Source organism: Corvus kubaryi, unplaced genomic scaffold (assembly GCF_017639235.1).
Source record: "Corvus kubaryi isolate FWS band 111438036 unplaced genomic scaffold, C.kubaryi_AGA036_p1.0 78, whole genome shotgun sequence".
Classification (NCBI taxonomy): Eukaryota; Metazoa; Chordata; class Aves; order Passeriformes; family Corvidae; genus Corvus; species Corvus kubaryi.
In genome coordinates this window covers 5,316,213-5,337,398 of record NW_024582065.1, presented here as the reverse complement: position 1 = coordinate 5,337,398, position 21,186 = coordinate 5,316,213, and the positions used below count along the sequence as shown (strand labels likewise).

General features: G+C 45.0%; 1 protein-coding gene across 3 annotated transcripts; it reads right to left on the bottom strand.

Annotated features, from left to right (window-relative positions):
* Positions 1–81: 81 nt before the first annotated feature.
* Positions 82–20,881, bottom strand: LRRC8A (leucine rich repeat containing 8 VRAC subunit A). Of its 3 annotated transcripts, none has more exons than XM_042051985.1 (4): positions 20,793–20,881; positions 19,341–19,466; positions 8,374–10,537; positions 82–5,581 (listed from the first exon to the last, which is right to left on the bottom strand). In XM_042051985.1, the coding sequence occupies exons 3-4, from the start codon at positions 10,528–10,530 to the stop codon at positions 5,306–5,308; spliced, it is 2,433 nt and encodes an 810-aa protein (XP_041907919.1). In that variant the 5' UTR covers positions 10,531–10,537; positions 19,341–19,466; positions 20,793–20,881; the 3' UTR covers positions 82–5,305. The 3 variants fall into 3 exon arrangements, with proteins under 3 accessions (XP_041907919.1, XP_041907920.1, XP_041907921.1); XM_042051986.1 differs by having other exon boundaries at positions 20,823–20,863; XM_042051987.1 differs by lacking the exons at positions 19,341–19,466; positions 20,793–20,881 and adding an exon at positions 15,630–15,728.
* Positions 20,882–21,186: the final 305 nt, after the last annotated feature.

Below are 21,186 nucleotides of genomic sequence, written 5' to 3'. Positions count from 1 at the left end.
GTCTTTTGAAAAGTGACATCATGGAAGGCTGAATGCCTTTATACACAGGAAACACCAAAGAAAGCAGACATAGAAAGCAAATGCAAATTAAAACTTTTATTCTGGTAAAGTGTCCAATCATACAAGTCTTTCAGAGCAAACGAGCAGCCTTCAGTGCTCACAGGGAAAAAGGTGCTGTTGCTCAGCTGCCCAAACAATCCCATGTACAAAGTGAATGTCATGATTCTGAAATGGTACACCAAGTCACAGGTCCCAATGCCAAACCACAGCCCTCCTCGTGTAATTAGGGAGTGAACCATGTTTAAGCCATGAGTGGTGACTTATGGAAATGGACACATCTGTCAGCTGTAAAGATGACTCAGGCTTAGTAGCCCCCCTTCTCATTAAGTTTCCTCCAGAAAAATTCTTCCATTGTCCAATAAAATTCCTTTAAAGGAAACAGAGGGAGGAAGGGATGGGAAATACCAGGAATCCTAAACTAAGCCTTTGTGTGTACTCACACGAAGTTCACCTTTGCCTTGGGGTCCGGAATTCAAGTGCTGCTACTTCTGAAACTGGATTTTAGAGATGAGATTTCTGAAGGGTTTCGTACTCCCAAAGCAGTAGAATATTAACCCACTGGAGAGAGAAGGGTCTGAATCAAACTTTAACAATCCTGCCCCATTCCAGTTGTGCTTCATACACAGTTAGAATGAGGTAGGACAGAAAACTCACTCGGTTTTGGCACATGCTCAGGAAAAGGACATTATCCACTGTGGCCAAACAGTAGGGTTAAAATGGAAGACAAATTTAAAAAGTGAAGTTTAAGCAGTAATTTTACTAAGTCAGCATCCCCAAAGCCTTACCTTAGGTGACTTTCAGAACAGTATGACAATATTGTCTGGCAGTGAGAAGTCACCCCAGAAGTTAAGAAATCTCTATACCGTTGAAAGAAAAAGAATCCAAGGGAGGAGTTGGCTTCAGGCAGGCACTGCTACAAATACACTCCAGGGAGCAAGTGCCTCTGGGGAGATGTTACATTAACAGATCTCTAGAGAAATCACAGCTATTGATGAGGGGGAAAACAGTTACTCCTCCCCTGAACGATGACTTAAAAAAAAAAGGTTAAAAATCCGAAGAACTCAAACCATCTGAGTTCCATTCTGAAGCAGGAAAAAAGATAAGAAAAGGAAACAATGTCACAGCCTAGGAATCAATACAATTTGAAACTTTTTTCCAAACAACTCATCCTCTGTAAAGGATGTGTTATTGTTCTCAAAATTCCTAAAATCAATTGTTAAAGAGGAGGAAAAAAAAAAAAAAGGAAGAAGAGGACTTCATGTGGTTCAGCAACAGAAAACCACTTAATACTATTTACGGTAATGAACACCAAGAACTTTAATTAAAATGGAGTGAGCTAAATGGAGTGTATAAATGGTAATAAGAAAAAATAAAAAATGAGGTAGGATATTAAAAAGAAGTGACAATTAATATGAAAGAACAGCACATTATGAAAGATACCTGTAACAGCTATTTAACCACTCAGACTGACAGAGTAAATTACTTCCAGGTGCTGAATTAACTGGAAATCAAATAATAAAATCAGAAAGCAATCTGAAACACAGAACAATTTCAGCTAACATTCCAGTGCATAGTGTCAGAGTACAGCACAATTTTACACATTTAATAGGCTTGGTATTCCTTGCCTTTCAGCTGGTTCAAAATAACTAATTGCAACTTATCACTTTTTGGGGTATTTAGCAGGAAAGGTAAAGTGCATGTCACTAACCTTCAATCCTAACATGGGACGAGTGTCCTTGTGATCTCCAAGAACTTGTTCAGCTCAGAAGTGCTATTAAGGAAACAGGTGGGTTTAATTCAAGTTGCTGTATGGTTTAGCAGCTAATAAATAATCTGGTTTGCTACTGTTTTGAAAAGCCTATCAGGAGAACAAGACACTGACCAGGGTAGTGACTGTCTGCTTAAACTGAATGCTTTCTGTGAATGCACAGATCTGTGTCAGAAATAAACCCCCTAAGCTTCAGTCTGATGGAAACTTAAAAGGAAAATACAGAATATTCATGGATTGAATACTTGCAAGTGAGGAAGGATTGTTGATGTAAGGGTCATCCCTCACAGAATGAGCAATCCAGAAAAGTTTGGGAAGTGAGTGACTCGCTCTGCTATGGGGTTGAGTTTTGCAGCAGTCCTCTGTCATAAACATGTTCAGGACTCGTGGTCTAGATCCTATTCTTGGATGTTTTAAAGCTTTTTCCATCTCATCATACACTCTGGAATCAAAAGGGAGACCAAGCAGCACGTATCAGAAGTAAATAATACATATTGCCATCTTTCTGAGTGACAATGTATTTGCGCCACCTCTGTTTCTGGTACAAAACGTTATCAGACTGCTCATCCCCATTTTGCCACACAGGGAGCCCTCAAGCCCCAGCAGCTATAACCGAAAGAGTTAAGCTTGGACAATTGCAAAAGCAGCACAAAGCTGGCATTTTCATGCATGAACAATACCAGTTCGTCTTACAATTGCTTTGCACACCTCAGACCCAGGGCAGTCTCTAGTCAGGAAGCAGCAGGAGCACAGCACTGTGACTTGATCAGGAATTGGAGGCAGTCCCTCCCCTTTGGCAAAACCTGGCTGTTCACCCATCCTGCTGGGACACAGAGCTGTTCAGGAGGCTTGCAAGCGTCTAGAAGCACTGCAGCACACGTTCAGGAGCTGCTTACAGAAACTCTAACTCAGCTGTGCAAAGTTTAGGTTGTATAACTAAGACCACACCTAGAATCAAGAGTCAAAGCACTCATCTCCAATCTAGACATCCTGGAGGAATCTCACTGCTCCTGCGAGCCAGGTGAAACTGCCAGGAGATGCTTTGCCCTTTCATCCCTGCCTAGTCTAAAATACATGTGTAATAAAAGTCACCCAGTGGCCCTGAATAGCAAACATTCTTGAATAGCATCCAAGTCTCCATTCAGTGGCCATTACTCTCCAGTGCTATCTTTTAGCACAGACTAAGGAAAAAAGTTGCCTTCACCATCCAAACAGGCCCCACATCCACAACAGGGAACTGACTGGAAAACAGCATTTCTGTAGCTAAGCCTGAAGCCATTCCTGCTTTACTCAAGAAGCAAAGCCCACCTAGCAATTTCTGTCCTTTCTGTGATCCAAAATGCTCGGGCAGATACAAATACAATCCAATCAGCATAGTCCTTCCCCATCCTTTTAGCTGTGGCCCCAGCTCTAACACAATTTTAAGACACTAACCCTATTAGAAGCCAGAAAAGCTTTTACAGTACCTTGCCTCCCAGATGGAGATTTAATTATATTATACCCTGGACTGTTTAGACTTTTCATTATGAATGGACTTTCCATAATAATAAGGGAAGCAAGATTTACATTTTTCTTAAAAGCAGTTTTATAAACAGATCTCCTGATTTTAATGTAGCTTTATTTAAGCATCTGAACATCAATAAATCCAGAGTCCAGTTAACATTGTTCATGGTTTCAGCATATTTAATATATATATATATATTTCATATCTTACATCTGATGAAGAGAGCCACACTGTGCCTTATTGCCCCAACATCCATGGGATCACCACAATCCACTAAGCCAGGGCACTTGCTGGCAGCTTGTCAGGAATCACTCTGGAGCTGGATGTAGCTTCCCCCTTTGTACACATGGGAGGCCTCCAAACTCCTCATGCCCCAGCTTGCAGCGCTGCACCTTGGAGCTGACCTGTTGATCTGATGCAGTGTGTTACAACCAGGACCTGTAGGTCCAGGAGCCTCCTCTTCCTTCTGATGGAAAAGCACAGACCTTTGTGTCCTGGAGGCATCTTAACCACCCCACCTTAAGGACATGATTATCAGTAACTGTTACACATTATCTACCTCTGCCAGCCCAGAAGGTTGAGGGGTTTTTGTCAAATGCTGCCAAACAGGTCAAACTTGTTTCAGTAAAGGCTGCTCTGTTCCAGGAAGCCAGAAGAGCTCAGTCCACAGAGGATTCTCATTCTCCCCCTTAACACCAAAGGAATGAAAAGGGGAAGAAACAGGAGGACAAGGTTTCTTTTCCAGCACCAGATTCAATGAGCATTAGCCTCTTATTTAGGTCAAGAGGTGTAACAGGAACTGACAGCTTTTAAAGTGAGGGCAACAACAGAAGAGAACAATCAAGCAGCTCTCTAGACTGCATCCATGAAAAACACTGGCAGAGCATTGAACAACTTAATTTAACAAGGGAAGGCAGGATGGGGGACAAGATATACAGAGGAAACCCAAATTTCCTCTCCAACCCCATGAGAGCCCCTGACACACTGGCCAGTTGTACATTCCTACTTGATATGCAACAAAATACCAGCAATTCAAAAGTAGCTTGGAACTAAAAGCCAGATCCTGAAGCAACTCGATGCTTCCGAGAAAGCAGATAGACAGTCCAACTGCTTTTTATCCAGGTCTCCCACTTACACTATAACCATCCATTTCAGAACAGGCTAAAGCTCTGGAATTGTGTCAGTTAGTGCCTCCAGGACACCAGCTGGAGAAGGATGCTGTGATCTACTCACCCAAACAAGTGACTTGAAACCATTACAGTAGTGCAATCTTAACGGAGCAGATAGTTTGGTTCCTTCTCCAGGAGCACAGGAGAAGGTGGGGAGTGTGCAAAGGGGAAAGAAAATTAGTAAAAAAAAAAAAAAAAATTCTGCCTTCAAGCAGCTGCGAGATGTTTATCTCCCAAATCCTAATGCCAGCATCTAGATAAAATCAGCTGTCTGTGTCCTATCCCACCCCAATCTGGGGCCTCGCTGCCTGAATCTGAGTCAGAGGGGAGCAGTACCAGGTGTCACAGAGATGGAGGTTCAAGAGGTTTCCTCCAAGAGGTTTCCTTGTCTTGATCTTTGCTTGCAGGACACTGGACTCCCTCACTCCCTGACACATATAAGCCCTATTAGGAGCAATGCAGCAATCCCCACATTCATTTTCTCCTCCAAACATCTTTTCTTCTCTCCAGCACCATCCACCTCACCCCAAGTCCTGTCTGGAAGAACAGCAACACCTCTAAATCCCTCCAGGCCCTGCTCAGAGGCCAATTAATCTGTCTTGATCCTCATCCTGATCCCAAGCCTCCCCCATCCTGCATCTGAGGCAAGAAGCTGACTCATTCAGAGTCATGTTTGTCAAGGACTCCTTGGCCAGTCTGATAGTGATCGGAGTGGAGAAAGGGGAGCATCTGGGTGAAAGGGGACTGAAATGGCCTTTTGCTTCCTTCTAGTTGATAAGAGGCTTTTCCCTTTTCTCGGGGGGTTCAAGCTTGCTCTTTGTCTGCCCTCCACAGGCGCTCTTTGACTTCCAAGGGCAGGGTGTTGAACAGGTCCTCCTCCACCACAAGCCCACTGCGTTTCAGCAGCGGGCACTCTCCCAGCTCCACAGGCAGGCACTCCAGGCGGTTCCCTCGCAGCTCGATCTGTGACAGATTCGTCAGCTCTCCCACCCGGGAGGGCAGTGACTGCAGCACGTTGTTTCCCAGGTTCAAGGTTCTCAGCTTCCTGCATTGGAACAGCTCTGGTGGGAGACTTTCAATCTGAAAAAAAGAAACCAATCATAGGGAAGGTCACCAGCTAACACGGAGACACGTTCACAAGTGACTGACAAGCCAACACGAAGCTCCAAGGTTTAGAGTCACTGTTTTTAATCATCCACTTCTCCCTTGAGTGAGTTCCTGCTTTCTGAGCTTACTGCTTTGGGTGCTTCCAGCACCATGATTTTATGGATTCCACTGCACTAGTTACAAGAGATCACCAGTGATGGTGGCTAAAACAGATATTGTCTCCAAGGCCAGAATTAGAGGACCAGAAACCTGCTCACAGCTGGCCTGTGCTGTCACATGCTTCCATCTGTATTGGCTTCTTTCCATCCCAAATCCTTTACTTTGTCATTGGATCTTAGTTCCTTTGCTTTAAGAAGCCATTCTACAGTTGACATTATACTGAACAAAGACTGGATTTACACAGGACTTCTAGTTTGGCTGTAAGACGAGCAGAGGCGACATGGGTACAACCTCCAGGCCCTGAGAACTGGGAATCTTCTTCCATCATTTCTGTAGGGCTGTGAAACATTGCAAAGACTTTCTAGGCTCCAAGTCATAGGGGTTTTTTTACAGTGCCAAAATAAAACAACAACAACAAGAAATGAAGCCACCAGCTGTTAGCTTTCCCAGCACCACCTTCAGGTAACCATGAATCATTAATTTAATAAGGCTTATTTCTAGCAAATCCTTGTAATAGTCCAGTCCTCCCAAAGAATTTCATTCCATGGCTAAGGTTTAGCGAACACTAGGCTAGAAACCAAATGTAGCAACTCAGGAGTCTCCCCTTAATACAAAGTCTCAGCTTGGAGGCTATCATTTGCCTTTAAAAGCAAACACGACCTTTCTAAAACTCAAACTATGTATCATTCATGGCTAAATTAGCCTGCAATCCATTCTGAACGAGGAGGAGCCTAAGGAAAAGCCAAGATGAAACCAGACCAATTAGAGACAACTGAATGCAGTCATTGTTACTGGTACCGGAGTGCTTTGCAAATAGTAACATATGATCACAGACTCTTGAAAATAATAGAGTTATTTGAGGGACAAGTATTGGTTTAGGAAGGAAGCAATGTGTTATAACAGTCTGCTTTCCAGAACGGGACAGTAGTGCCAGCCAGCTCCAGAAGCCTCTATTTACTAAGACTGCTGAGCTACAAGAGGACATTTGAGATAATTCCTGGCCTTGGGAAGTGCCAGTCTACCAGTCCTTGTGTTTCTTGCTGTCACCATTTACTGGGAGTAACCAGGCTGTCAGAGCCCCAGTGTAATTCTGGCTTGCCCAGGTACCAGCAGAGGACACAAACAGGTTGGCTGTTCCATTGGGTCCTCATCACCTTTTGTTTCTGAACACACCGGAGCAAAGGCTGCTCCATCTTTCCTGTTGCATGGGGCTTTTTTTCCAGAGAGAAATGGGTGGTGCCACACTGTGCTGCAGAAAATGGAGCTGCCTCTAACTCCTCTCATCCAAGAAATGCTCCACCCCAAAACTGCAGAGGATACACTGCAGATTAACCCTTGGGAAGCTGTGCTAGGAAGGCTGCCAGAAGGCAAACGGTGCAGAATTATCTGAGTTCTGAACAGTAACATACCACAAAGTTTACCAGAGCTTCAGCCACCCACACAAACAGACACACAACCATCCAGTGCCAGGAAACCCCAGTGAGCAGCTGTTCAGCTGGAATTGCTGAACAACTGCCCCTTGTCTGCCCCTATGCTGCAGAGGCACAACAAGCTTCCAGACACTAACCTCAAAATGTGGCTGGAGTTTTAGGAACCCTAATACTGAAATGCATTAGCAATTAAATACTTGATTTGAGAGCACTTCTGTGAAAAGCCAAACCACACTCAAGTTGCTCTGTGTCTCTCACAAGCAAACTGGCAGTGTTCAGCCAGGAACAGATCTTGCCAATAGCAGGAAGGACCTTGATATATGACAGTGAAAACTAGCACTGCTCCAGGACAATTCTGCTTGGTCTCAGAAGAACCCAGAAGCACCTAATTATGTCTGTTTGCAATTTGTACTTATGTTAGAGGCTCTTTCAACTTTAGGCGATGATAAAGGGAAAAAGAGAGTCTCACAGGAATTAGCAGATAGAATGAATGAAAGTCTCAACTTTGCCAGACATGGTAAACGAAGTCTCCTTAGTCTTAAATAAAGGAACAGAAAACCTGACATGGGTATAGTTTGCTTTAAGCAAATAAACACCCTCCAACACAAGCCAAGAAACATCTTATGGTAACCAAGCAGCAGAGCACACTTGGTCATCCTCTGTAATCTGCCCTGCACTTAAGACTGAAACAAAAAGTACATGTTTACAAGACGAAACTATGGAGTACTCCCTGCAAATGCAAAGTACTCTAAGGAAAGCTGTAAGCCACAGACGTGCATTCCCCACATGGCTGCTCCCAGTGTACATACATGTCTGAAGTAGACAGGTTTAAGCACATGGTTTTAGATTAAGACTACAGTTCCTCAGATCTCCATTTTAAGCCCAAAATCAATGTCAATCTAGAGACTACATGCTTCCTACTGCAGAGAAACAACTGACTTGCAGAGTTTCTAAACAGCCTCCAACCGGCACTTGGAAGCAGTCTCACCATTAAGAGAAGAAATGCAACAGAACAAGGGCTCTTGGAAGACAGGCTTGCCTTAGATAAACCCCTCAGCAAGATACAAAAGCAGTGCCAGTCGTATCCACAGACCATTGTAGCACGTTTAATCACACAGATAACAGACGTGCCAGTGCTATTTCCTCACACAGCAACTCAGCTCTTTGCTCACTTACCCTGTTGGCTGTCACAGCCAGATTCTGCAGGTTTTGAAGAAGTCCAACATCTGGTGGTATGAAAGTTAAGTTGTTGTGGCTGAGATCCAAGTACCGAAGTTTTCGGCAATAGAAGAGCTGGGTAGGGATCTTTTCTATCTTGTTACGGTTCAGGTAAAGGCGTTCTAAGTTGGTCAGGTTGCCTATCTGCATGGGGATGTAGGCAATGTGGTTGTACCACAATTTAAGGCAAGTGAGACGATGTAGGTGCTGGAAGCTGATGATTTCCTCAATGGTCTTTAGGTTGTTGTCCTTCAGGTCTATTTCCTGCAGATTGTGGAGGCTAAAGATAGAGTGAGGAATGCGTTCCAAGTCACACCGGATCAGCTCAAGCTCTGTCAGGTTGACCATCTTCTTAAGGCTGTTGAGGACAATGAGCTTGGTGCCCTCATTGTTGATGGAAAGCTTCTGAAGATGCACACCAACATCTGTCACCACCTGTGGCAGCTTGGTGAGGTTACTCTTCATCCTCAACACCTTCAGCCTCTTCAGCTCCCTCAGTCCATCTATCACAATGTACCGGTTATTTTCAGCGCTCAAATTCCCTGTCAGGTGAAGCTCCTCTAGTGTCTTCAGGCTATAAATCCAAAGAGGAATCTCTTTAATGTCTGTGAACTTGATGTGGAGAGATTTCAAATTCTCCCTCAAAAAGGCAAGGGCTGGAGCCTCAATTTTGGCAGCTGTGTGGTAGAGCCACAGTTCCTTAAGGCTGGTGAGCTGGGCAATGCTGGGGGGAATAGTGACATCAGGGATAAGCTCCAGCTTCAAGACCTCCAATTCAATGAGGTCAAATACTGTGTCAGGAATGCCACTCAGCATGAAAAGATGCAATTCCAGCTTATCCTGAGAGTTTTTGGTGATCCTCTGGCGTAGTTTCTCCAAAGTCCACTCATTGTTGAGGTTCAGCTGCCGCAATTTGTTCTCACTCACCTCTGACAGAAAGACAGCAAAGCGCTTGGAGTAGAGGGGGTCGTACTGATCGATCAGATGGAGCATAAAAGCAAAGTCATTTTTCACATCAGGAATGTCACTGTAACTGCTCTCCTCCCGGATGGACTCAAAGGAGTATTTCTTGAGCGACCGCCTCAACATCCACCACAGCGTGTACATGCAGATCAAACCATAGAAAATCACCAGACTGATGTAGAAAGACGCCAAGATTTTGAACAGAGTGGCCAAAGGATGAGCACAGCGGTACATTCTGTAGCCAGTCAAGCTCTCAATGTCCACTTTACAGTCCACATCAAATGTTATGTTGTTGACATAGTACACAGTATAGCATATGATGAGAATGAACTTGATTACTTTGATTATGGTCTGTCTCATGTACAGGCGATAAACTATGTCTCCCTCTTCCACATGAGTACGAAACTTTTTCACTTTCTCAAAGAGTGCTTTGGCCTGCTCACCTTCCTTTTTGTCCAAGACACCAGTCTCAGACCTGTCCACAATCCCTTGCTCAATTCGAGACTTTGTTCTCTGCAGCATGGGAACAGTGGCTTCCACATCCTCACTGACCGTGGAGGATTTCTTGTCCATGGAGCCATTCATTTTTCCAAATGCTGGTTTGGTATCACTCTCTTCCACCACTGTCTCAGACAACGCTCTCGTTGTCCACGGAGAGTCAAAACACTTGAGCAAAATAGACACAAAATGCTCTAGCTTGGAGCTGGTCCTTGGGAACTTGAACCAGAAGTTGCTACAAGCCAGAAATATGAGGGTATGTAGCAGCACTAGATAAGGAAAATACTTGGCAAACCAGTGAAGACGGTTCTCGTAACACACCGCATCCACATAGTTGTACTGGTGCCGGTCCAGATCATATCGGATCCCTGTAGGCCCGGAATCAGCAGAGGGAACGAGACTAGTGTTGTAGTAGGTACGCTCCGGGGCTGCCGCTGTCCATCCCCTGACAGAGTCATTGCAAGAGTCTTTGGTAACCCATTTACAGGGCAAACAAATCATTTTGTCCTGGGTGACCTGAAGCGTTCCTCCGAACACGGCGATCATCAGCATCACTATGGAAATGTAATCCGTGAAGACGTCCCACCACGGCTTCAGGATGCGATAGGCTGGCTGAGTATCAGCAAAGTAGCGCAGCTCAGTGACTGGAATCATGATTCACCTGGAAGAAAACCAGAAACAGCTTAAAGGGTTTTGTTATGCTCTTCAAGAGGGCAGGAGAAAACACATGTTAAGTGCTGGTATAGCAAGACTGGAATTAGCTGAGACGCAATTTCAAGTAACTGAGAAAAATGAATGAGGCTGCCTGTGAGTCATTGGCTATGGCCCAGGCAATGAAGTTTGTTCAGCCTTCCCTGACAAACAAATTGTCACAAAACCTCAGAACTGGTACTTACTGTTAGTCTGTAGGGCAAGATACACTTAAAGAAAGATCACAGGGCAGACTTAACTCCCTTGACCAGACCACTATTTGGAAATTTACTGTTTTATCTAGGGATTTTATTTCAGGGATGAAGGAGTTTGCCAGCACCATTAGAAGTGATAAAATCTACATACAGAGCCTATTTATCATTGTTTTGTTACTGCTTCTACATAAAAATTCTGCATATGGCTGGTTCTCAGATTGAAGGGGCAAGGAAAAAGATCTACGTACAATACAGTTGTATTTCCCATAACCACTTCATTGATGCAACTCATTATGACATTCATTAAGCAAGCTGGAAAAGAGAAGAAACATTGCTCAGTATCATGACTTTTCCAAGTAAGTAACTTTGGCTTCCTTCCTTTGTGTAAACTCTCCAAGGAAAGATTAGCTACTTGCCATCTGATAAACTGAGTACTGAAATGCTGTAGCAGCTGGGTTTGTTGCCTTACTTACTTGAAAAACAGAGGAAGGGGGAAACATATTTCGAAGAATTTTCTGCTCTGACCAGCCACTCCCACCTACAGTTCATCTCAGCTGGGATTTAAGTGTCACAAAGGAAACCAAAAGGTTCTGGGAAGCACAGGCCTGATGGCAATGCTTGTTGTGTCCTTCAGACTTCCAGATGAAACTTTGAGCATGCTCTTCAACAAGCCATAGAAAGCCCTGAAGCCTGACTGATCCATGGATAATGGAGCTCACAAAACTCCCCTATTTGACAGGTAACACAGAAGAATATGAAGTCACTGTAACTCATTCTAATGATGGTGAAAAAGCAGTAATACCACAGCATCTTTCTAGCAAAGTTCGGGAGCAGGACAAGCACTAATCTTTCAGTCACGTTGAAACTCACACAATTCAAGTATAAAGGAGAAAACAAAAATTCAATTCAAGCTGTAAGATTTCATTTGTGCAGACAGTCCAACAAGTCCTGGGGGGGCTGAAAGCTCAGTATCACTGGCTGGGACAAGGCTTTCTGTGACAAGGGGGGTGGCCCACACCACCCGCTTTGGTAGAATTCAAGTTTTTACTTAAAATGGACTTCCATCACTGAACTGCAAAGAAAGCCATTCCTAACATGAACTCAAAAAGCACCACATTCCCTAGAGACATTAAATACAGAGCGCTATTCTTTGGTTTGCTGTTTACAACAATAAATGGTCTAATGACAGCTTTGGCTCAGTGCTACTTGGGAAGGTTTCAAGCAACTACAGGTGGTAGATTGATAGATGAAAACCATTCCTGATCTAATCCAGATCCAACACTACGTTAGTCCATCGCAAAAGAGACTGGGGAAATGCCACTTTTTTTTTTTTGAGTGGGCAATTTTGAGAGAAAGTGGCATTACCTGTGCTAGAAACTCAGTAAAACAAGGAACAGCAAATCTATTAATGATCAACTAGTAAAGTCACAAACAAGGGATGAAAAGAGCCATCGAGAGCACTGTTAGAGGGAAAAAATACTCTGCAGGACTGCAGAAGCAGCTGCAGAAGCAACTGCACTAAACAGAGCAGGAGTATTGCACATCCACACGGGAGGGAGCAGACAAAGCTGAACCTCTTCTGCACAGCACCTGAGCAGCCAGAGAAGACTGACAAGGCGTTCAGAGCCTGCTTCCCAGCCCTGTGACTACCGTGCTGCAAGCCCTAGGCAAGGTATTTCAGCTTCCTCCTCGGAATACATCTGCCTCAGGGGGGAGAGAGCCCATGTGCGAGAATACATTTGGGAAGAGCTGTCTGTACGTACTACAGAAATAATAATTCCAGGATAAAGCAGGGTACAGAAGCTCTCTTACACACCAGAACAGCTGAAATGAATCCAGCAGTTAAACAGCTATTCATGAAAGAACTTACTCCTTCTACTCCATATCAAGGGAAAAAAATACGTTTATCTCTTTCCTCTTGACTAGATATCACTTCTCCGCAAAGATCCTTCCTGCTTCCTCCTTCATCCCTCTTGGGAGAGAAACTTGTAGGAAATATCAGACACTTCATAGTAGGCTTATGAAACTGGGATGATCTCCTTTCAGGAATTGGAGTCTCATGACATTTGCAGACTAGAGTTGTAGTGCTGGGTTTACTCATTTTGCTCAATCCAGAAAACGCCTAAGTTTTTCTCACAAGAAATGAACCTTGTACTCACTTTGATTTGTAGCTCAGGGTAAGTAGGAAGGAAACCAAAAAGAAATTAGCACAGCTGGCTCCCTAATTCTGCTTACCAGTTACACAGTGTAGGAAATCCCCTTTACACTGTGAACTTACAAGACAGCTAAAAAAAAAAACCATGAGCATCCCAAGAGAATCTATTACATTTCAGTGTCAGCAATTAACAGGGTGGAGCAGGAAATCTCCTGCCTTCCAGGAACAATGACAGGAGCACTAGAGGAAGAAAAGAACATTCACAGCAAATTCCCACTTCTGGCAGCAGTGGAGACCCCATTCAAGTCCCAAAGAGGAACAATAAAACTAGGGGCCACCTTTGCAGGAGCTGGAATTGGCTATGTCTTATCTAACCTTGTTCCCAGCATCCGCAGTAAAAGGGAAAAGTACCCAGCAAAAACTTGAGAAAGTAGATGGGGAAAGTCACATCCCTCTTCACCCAGATTCCCTATGCATGCAATCCAATTCTAATTCCTGATGTTTCTACAATGTCATCAAATGTCATCTTCGTTTTGTGAACTCCATCTTGTAATCATTTTAGAACACAATTCTTGTTGCAACATTCTCCATGCTGGATTAGAGCAGTTTTGCTGCTGGGGTGATGACAACAGCATACTAAAAGTCAAATTCTCAGGGGTCATCTTTGTCACTTGATTCTCCCATGCACAGAAGGATTCTTCCCACAAGGACTGGGATTTCCACCACTCTACAGGAAGAAAACACGCAGGTAGCTGGAACACCGACTCTCCCAACATGGGCAGTAGAACAGAGGGATTTACATGGAGGGTATTATTCTGGCATAGGACTGGGAGCAATCCTTGCATGAAGGGAGTTGGCCAGAAATAAAGTTACCTCCCTTGTGACCAAGAGCAGACCAAGATCCACAGGACCAGCAGATGGGAGATTTCAAGCTTCGGCTCTTTTTAAGAGCTGGATTCCAGGATGCTTTGTCAGCAGCAAAGTATTCACTGTGGAGAAGCTTTATTTGCCAATCACGCAGCCTCACCAAGGGCTGAGCACAGAACACCTGGACTGAGTGACTGAGTTTATGGACAGGAACAGCTATGGAAAAGGAAGTTCAGTGTCACAGCAGTGTTGGTGAAGTAGGATCCAAGCTCCATCATATATACTTCAAACTGCAGAACCTTCCAGTTGGAGCTCAGGAACAGACAATTTACTTGCAGTGTAGCTACCTCTGCCCCATGGAAGTCATCAATACCGAGATTTTGAAAGAGCGCTTAAGTTTAAGGACAAGTTGACTTCAATAAACTTGCATAAGCTGATACATAAAACTTCTCTGTCTAAACTCCTGTCAACTTATCAGACACATAAGAAAGCAAGTTTTCCAAGGGTAAAATTAAATACACAGGCTTTGGGAGGGAGTGAAAGGGGAGAAATCTTACAAGTGGCTGTCTCAAAGATGTTTCAAGTTTTGCATTCCACAGAGCTTTCCTTGCCACGACAGAGTCCCTGAGCAGTCCCTCAGCCCCTGCCCCCTCAGAAATGACTTTACATTGGAGGGTTTCAGCTACATCAAGCAACACTACTTTGAGCTTTTCTATATCCAATATAGAACCACCTCAGGACAGTTTAGATCAGCAACATCTGAGATTGTTCAGTAAAAGATCTGTATGCTAAAGCATACAACAGGATCAATCCAGCCTACATAAATATGTTCCTGAAATACTTACACATTCCATGTTTGGCTACTACATACCTCTTCAGGGTCTGCAAATTCACCTGGATCCAGGTTTGCATCCTGCCTCAGCCTGCTGGGCACAAACTTACAGCCTCCCCACTAATGCTGAACTGGCTGATCCAAGAGAAGGAACAGCAGTTTCAGACTTATATAACCTGCCTGCCAAACCTACCCAGCCTTCAGCCAACCATAAGCATCACCAAGTATTAATCCTATGTTTTACCAGACACACCTGGAGGAGAAAGATAATCACTCACGTTGGAATAACAGGGACATTCTGAGCAAGCCACACCTACACAGCAAAACCAGTCAGAAACAAGATTAAACGTATCTGGCTGACAGACATCATAAAAGCAGCAAGTACCTTCTTAAAGGCTGGCAGAGCATGAATGCTTCCCACAAACCATACGTATTAACAGAGTAGCTATTCTCTGATTTGGACAATTCCTCTATCCAAAACCCTTTAATCTAAAAAACTGAAGACTGACCTATTGTCAACAGACACCTAGCTGAACAGTGCTTCAAATTCCTGCCTGCAGCTGTTGGCCAGCACATCCAGCTCGGGGCAGAGTGAACAGAAACAACATCACTGTTCTGTTTCACCGGCCAGTTTGTCAGCTTGACTCATCATTGCTGAATACTTCATCCAGCCTCCTCTTTCCTCCTCTTTTCTGTTGGCCATTCTGTTATTAACAAAGCTAGTGGCCAAAGAGCACTTACATGCACAACCTCAGGACACACACAGGAATGCACAAACCTCCCTGATTTGAAGAAAATCCTCACCTTCAGTCACGTGCAGCTTTCAAGTGAATCAGTCTCACAAAACAGTTCTGGGTAAGTAGACGTGGATGAATTTTATGTTGAATCTTGCAACCCTTTAGTTTTCTCTACACATTTTTAATTACCAGTTGACTTAATTTTAAGATTGTGGACTGCAAAGCACAAGTCAAACCCTGCTGACAGAATTTCTTACCTCTCAGAAGCCCAGAGAAAGACAGAGTTGTTCAGGTGCTGACAGCATCAGAGGTGGATAAAGGAAATAAAAGCCTTGATGCTTTCAAGACTACAGCCCTGATTATTGACGAGCTACAACATGTTACAGTAAGTTTTCAACACAGCAGAGCTTCCCTCCCCAGCATGCTGCCACCTGAAATCCTAAAGAAGGACATGACACAGAGCTCTTTGTTCAAAAATCAGGAAATGCAAGAGCTTACTGGGCAGAAATGGGACTGGGAATTTATGTGTCACCTCCCCCATGTTTATTAGATCCAGAATTAAGAGGGGGAAAAAAAAAGGAGGCTGAAAACAGAGCTGCTTTCAGGCACCCCTCAGAAAACCTTCTAAGCTCAAGGACAGCCACGTGATCAACTGGAAAAGCCCAAGACATGAGATGGAACAACTCAGGTTGTTTTGTCCTCTGCTGTTTAGAACAAACAGCAGTGAAGCCAGATGCCAAAGCCCTAAGTAACTGTTAAACCTATATCAGGCCCCTTCTGCTTTAAAAAGATAAATTCGTCCTGTGGGACAAAACATCTTCTGAGACAGAGAAGTGAACACGATCACTGGGTGATCTTTAAGGTCCTTTCCAACCCAAACCACTCTAAGATTCTATGTCAAGTTAAAAGGGTTATTTATCATTGAGACAAGCAGAGTGGTGGAACAGCAGGTGCCAGAACTTACACTCCTCTCAGTGGAACAGGCAGTGAACCCAACACTGAGAGCAGGGTAAGGCGGTTTTCACAATGCTCAGCCCCACCCAAGCCACAAGACACAGCAGGATGAAGTGAACCCACTGCATCACATTGTCTTCACTGAAGTTTATTAAAAAGAATAATCCACCTACACTGTGGTTATTATTTTATCATCTTTACAGCTACCCATTAGTTGACTTTTCCTGTCAGATGCAAGACTGTCAGTCTTAACAGTCGAGTGCAACAGCTCCTGTTTACCAACACACAACCACGTGTGTCCTGACAAGTACAGGGAAGAACAGCTGCACTAAAAGAACAATCCATGCTGGACTTGGCTTGGCCTGCCACATTTTCTGCCACCTGACAGTGTTTTGCCCTAGCTGCACAGAACTGAGCACAGTCTGCAGTTACCAGCATCACTGACCCTTGGGGCAGGGACTGTCTGCTGGTGTTGTAAACTTAAGTGCCATCAGATGACTTGCAACACTGATGTAAACCAGAGCAAAACGGCTGTGTCAGCTTATAAATTATGAATGTATGTGGCCACAGGCTTCCTATCCAAAATTAATTTTCTCTCGGCCATAACAAAGATGTTTCAAGGACAGGGCACTGGAGCTGTCTTGGAAAAGGCTTCTTCCAACAGGACACATTGAAGCACTCCCTTGTGCTGCCTAACACAAGGGATCGAATTAATTCTGCTAGTAACTACTCAAGAAAACCAGAACAGTTCCAAGCACCTCACCAGATGCAGGAGAGGGCTCTTCAGCACTTAAATCCAGCACTGAGAGCTGGAGGAACCAGCTGTTCTCAGTAGGAAGGGTAGACAGAGTTTTGGCATAACTAACAGATAAGAAATCAACACTAAATTCAAAGTGAGTAAAAGCAAGGATAACTTAATTCATTGCTGACAGACTGTCTCAACATGCACAAATCCATGGGTGTTGCCACAGCAATTTTCAAGCTCCAAGAGATGAGCCAGTCAGGATGAAAGACAACACAGACAAGAGCAATGCAAGACAATTAAGACATCAACTATCAGCACATGACTATTTTGCCCCAGTCTGAGCAAAGAGGACCAAGTACCTCTTCATATTTCAAATTCCCTATACCCTACAGGCCTTGCCCTCAGGACTACCAGCTCCAAAACTGTGACTAAGACTTCCAGCTCAGAACATTTTCTGACTATATTAATTAATAAAGAACAGACCACCTCACCCCTCATCATCAAGGTCTGATAAAACCACAACTCTAAAGGAGAACCTGTTAACTAGTCCAGCACACACCTTTACTGTGCACAGAAGTAGGCTGAAGCTACAGGAGCAGCAGTGACCAGAGGATCTTTGTGAACTGCAAAGGTAATTTTATAGCAGACGTTAACAATGTTTGGTACACAAAGTGAAGGCAGCACTGTTACTTCAGTGGTGGGAGGGGGGGGGGTCAGGACTGAATAGCTTTTAGTTTCAAAAGCAGTTTCACAGCAGCAGGAAGGGCAGATATAACCCAGCTACAGGAACTGGATTTCCAGTTGCAATACAAGACACATGCACCACATCAGCTGTTTAAGGAAAAAAGCTGTTTGGAAGCATTCAAGATACACTCTTCAAAACATGTAGACTGTGGAATGCCTGTTCAGTATTAGTGTGCATAGCCTAAACTGAGGCTGGATTTGAAAACACTAGTAAAAATGTGTAAAGGAGACTCACCACACTGCAGCTGAAGACTTGAATTTTAACCATTACCAAAACAACAGCTGCGCACACCACTCCTCACCTTAATGAGCCCCACACAAAAATCCTAAAAAACCCTTTTCCAGCACCACTCACCACATAGTGCACCTCTATTTTCTGAGATACCAGTTAAGCTCAGTTCAACACAAAAAGGCTTGCTGCTGAAGTACTCTACTGAACAAAATCCTTCTTTAGTATGTGGGAGAAGCACATGAAAGCTTCTAAAAAGTCTGCTCTAATCATACCGCAATAATTTGATACATGTGACCTCCACTGCTTATTTAAAATTTTTAAAAAATAGCATCAGGGAACCCCAAACCACAGACCATCTCTCTGACTGCCTGCAGCAGTTACTAGAATGTAACCAGCTTCAGAAAGTCACCACTGGAAGGCTTCAGGCACTCACATCTCAAGCATGGAAACATTATCTTTTAACACATGGCTTCTGGCATGCTTTAAGGAAATATTTATGCACATTGTCTTTGACCTACAAGAATTAAAAGGGTTTCCAAATACCATGACAAGATTAGCAAAAAAAAATAAAAATAAAAAAGTCAGTGAACTGCCTGAACACCAGACAAGCCTTAAGGATTTCTTCTATTCTGGAATCAACACACTGCACATCCCTGCTCAGAACACAGCCAAGCTAGACAGAATTTCCCATCATGAAGCTGGGCACAGAATTGTGCAATCCCTTTAATCACTGTCCCAGTGCAGAACCAAGGAAGCTGAGAGATTCCTGCAACTAGTTTCTGTCGTTGCCTAACTGACACCCACACAGGTGACTGGTGAGCGCACTGGGAAAAGCTGCCTGGAGACGCCTATACAGGAGGACAAACATTACCCCACAGGAAAGGGAGGGCACCCACCAAACCAAACAGCTCTTCCTATTTTTCAGCTGGACTCCTTTTAGGCAGCAGTCACCAAAATATTTAGTGGGCAGCCTCTGTATTTACTGTTAAGTGCAGTAATAAGTCAGGGTTTATGCGGCCAGGAGTTGGTTTTATGGGTGACTATATACAGTTATATTCTACTTTGGACAAGGCTCAGTTCCTTTGTCATCTCCAAGCTGCCTAAGGGCTCCCAGAATTTAATTAACACCACCACAATTAAATACCACCACTCTCCCCATACCATCCTCTGACCAACCACCTTTCCTCCATGTCAATTATCTCATGTGCTCCACTTCGCATCTATGGTTAAGCAGGACCCTGATCTTATTTTTTTTTTTTTCTTGACCACTCAGAGCTGGCCCAGAGCCCTCACCTTGTAGCAGAGTTCTGCTATCTGCACGTCAGTTCTCTGTGCTGGAAGTGGCTGATATTCCTACGTGCTGGATCCCAAGTGAGTGCTGAAGCGCTGCACTCCCCACAAGCCATGGGAACAGCTTCCCTGAAAGGAAACACAGATTATCAGCAAAAAAGAAGGGATCGAGTTCACAGAGAGACATGTAAAAGCTCAGTAAGCAGTATCTAAGAAGCAACAAACAACTCAGAGGATCACTGGGTGCCAGAAAGAGACATGCTGATACCTAGAAAGATGGCAAGAACACTAGGAACCGAGTAAAACTTTAAGCAGGAAGGAATTTCCAGCATCTGTTATTCTAACAGAAGTGACCAAAAAGCAGGTGTTGCAGACCCAGCCAAAAGAGAGGCTGAATACTAATATCATAGCTAAGCCTACACAGGTAGAGACAGAATAACAAATTATTGTCAGATGAAGAAAGGGATGACATTACTGCCTATTTTCTAATCTGAAAAGCCTGATTCACTTTAAATGTTACCATCAAGAGTATCAGAAAGCATAGATCGCACTTCTATGTGATCCACTCCAGATTCAAGCAACTGCCCCCTTCCCTCACAACATGGACCTTCTTGAAGTGGCAGCAGTTTAGCACCATCAACAAAAACTACAACAGGGCTAGTTTTTTTCCTTGCTTCCTGCATGTCAGCACAGGGCATGGGAAAAGAGGCGAGGGAGCAGATCCTTGGAGGGATCTCTCAAGCACCCAGTCTCTCAGCCATGTAGGAGAGGACTGCAGAACATCCGAGAGCATTGTGTCAACAACAGAGGGAAATGAAAAAGAACAGACATCAGTAGGAGAAAGTCCAACCCCATCATGCTGAAGATGTCCGAGGATACATTCCCCTTGGTCCCAAAGTTACCATTCGGGCTGACAGATTTTGAAGCAACACCCTGGAAACCAAAGCTATTGCATTTTAGCCGTACCACAGTGCCGCAAAGGCAGCACTGGGAGAGGACTCTCTGACCTTCTCCCCGCTCCAGGCAATGGGCACCAGCCCCAACCCAGCACACCTCGGCACCAGCCCCCGCTACTCCACCGCAGCTTTCCGGACACAGACGGGAACATCCTCCGGGAGACATAAATAAACCGCACCGCGCTTCCGTCCGCAGGTAACAAACAGCGGCGCCCTCCCCTCGCTGGGGGCACACTGCGCACACCCCGGCCCTGCCTCGCCCCACAGCCGGGGCGAGCAGCCCCCTGCCCCGAGCGGTGTGAGAGCAGGGACGGCGGGACACGGAGGAATCGAACTGCTGCCGAATTACTCAGCAAATCCTTTCCGCTCGCCGCTCCCGAGCCCCCCCAGCCGACCCCCCCGACCCGGCATCCCACCCCATTGCCTCCGGGACGCCGCCCCACGGTGGGACACGTCTCCACAGCCCGCCCGTGCCATGAGGGGAGTGCGGCACACCCACCTGCCCGCCGCGGACGTGGAAGAAACCCACCTGCCCACGGCCCGCACCCTCCCTCACGCCGCTCCGGCGCCTTTTGTCCGCCCTGCCCGCAGCAGCCCCGCCCCGGATCTGACCTCACCCGGGCGGCACTGCCACCATCGCCCCGTCCCGCCGCCATCTTGGGGGCGGGCACGGCGGCACCGGCGCGGCGCCATCTTTGTGCAGGGCGCGCTCCGTAGGGGAGTGGGCGGGAACGGGGGGCAGTGAGGGCGGCGGCGCCATCTTGCTGCCGGGCAGCGCTCAAAATGGCGCCAGGATTAAAGGGGCTGCCCCATCTGCAGCCGGAGCCGAGCGCCTTCAGCTGCTGGGAACTTTGTGGTGCCTGAAAAAAGTGATTCATTGGGTTGTTGTTTTT

Coding starts and splice junctions, on each gene's coding strand:
- LRRC8A (XM_042051985.1), bottom strand. CDS start 10,530: ATGATTCCAGTCACTGAGCTGCGCTACTTTGCTGATACTCAGCCAGCC. Junction 5,582..8,373: donor TGGCTGTGACAGCCAACAGG/GTAAGTGAGCAA, acceptor TCTTTTTTTCAG/ATTGAAAGTCTCCCACCAGA.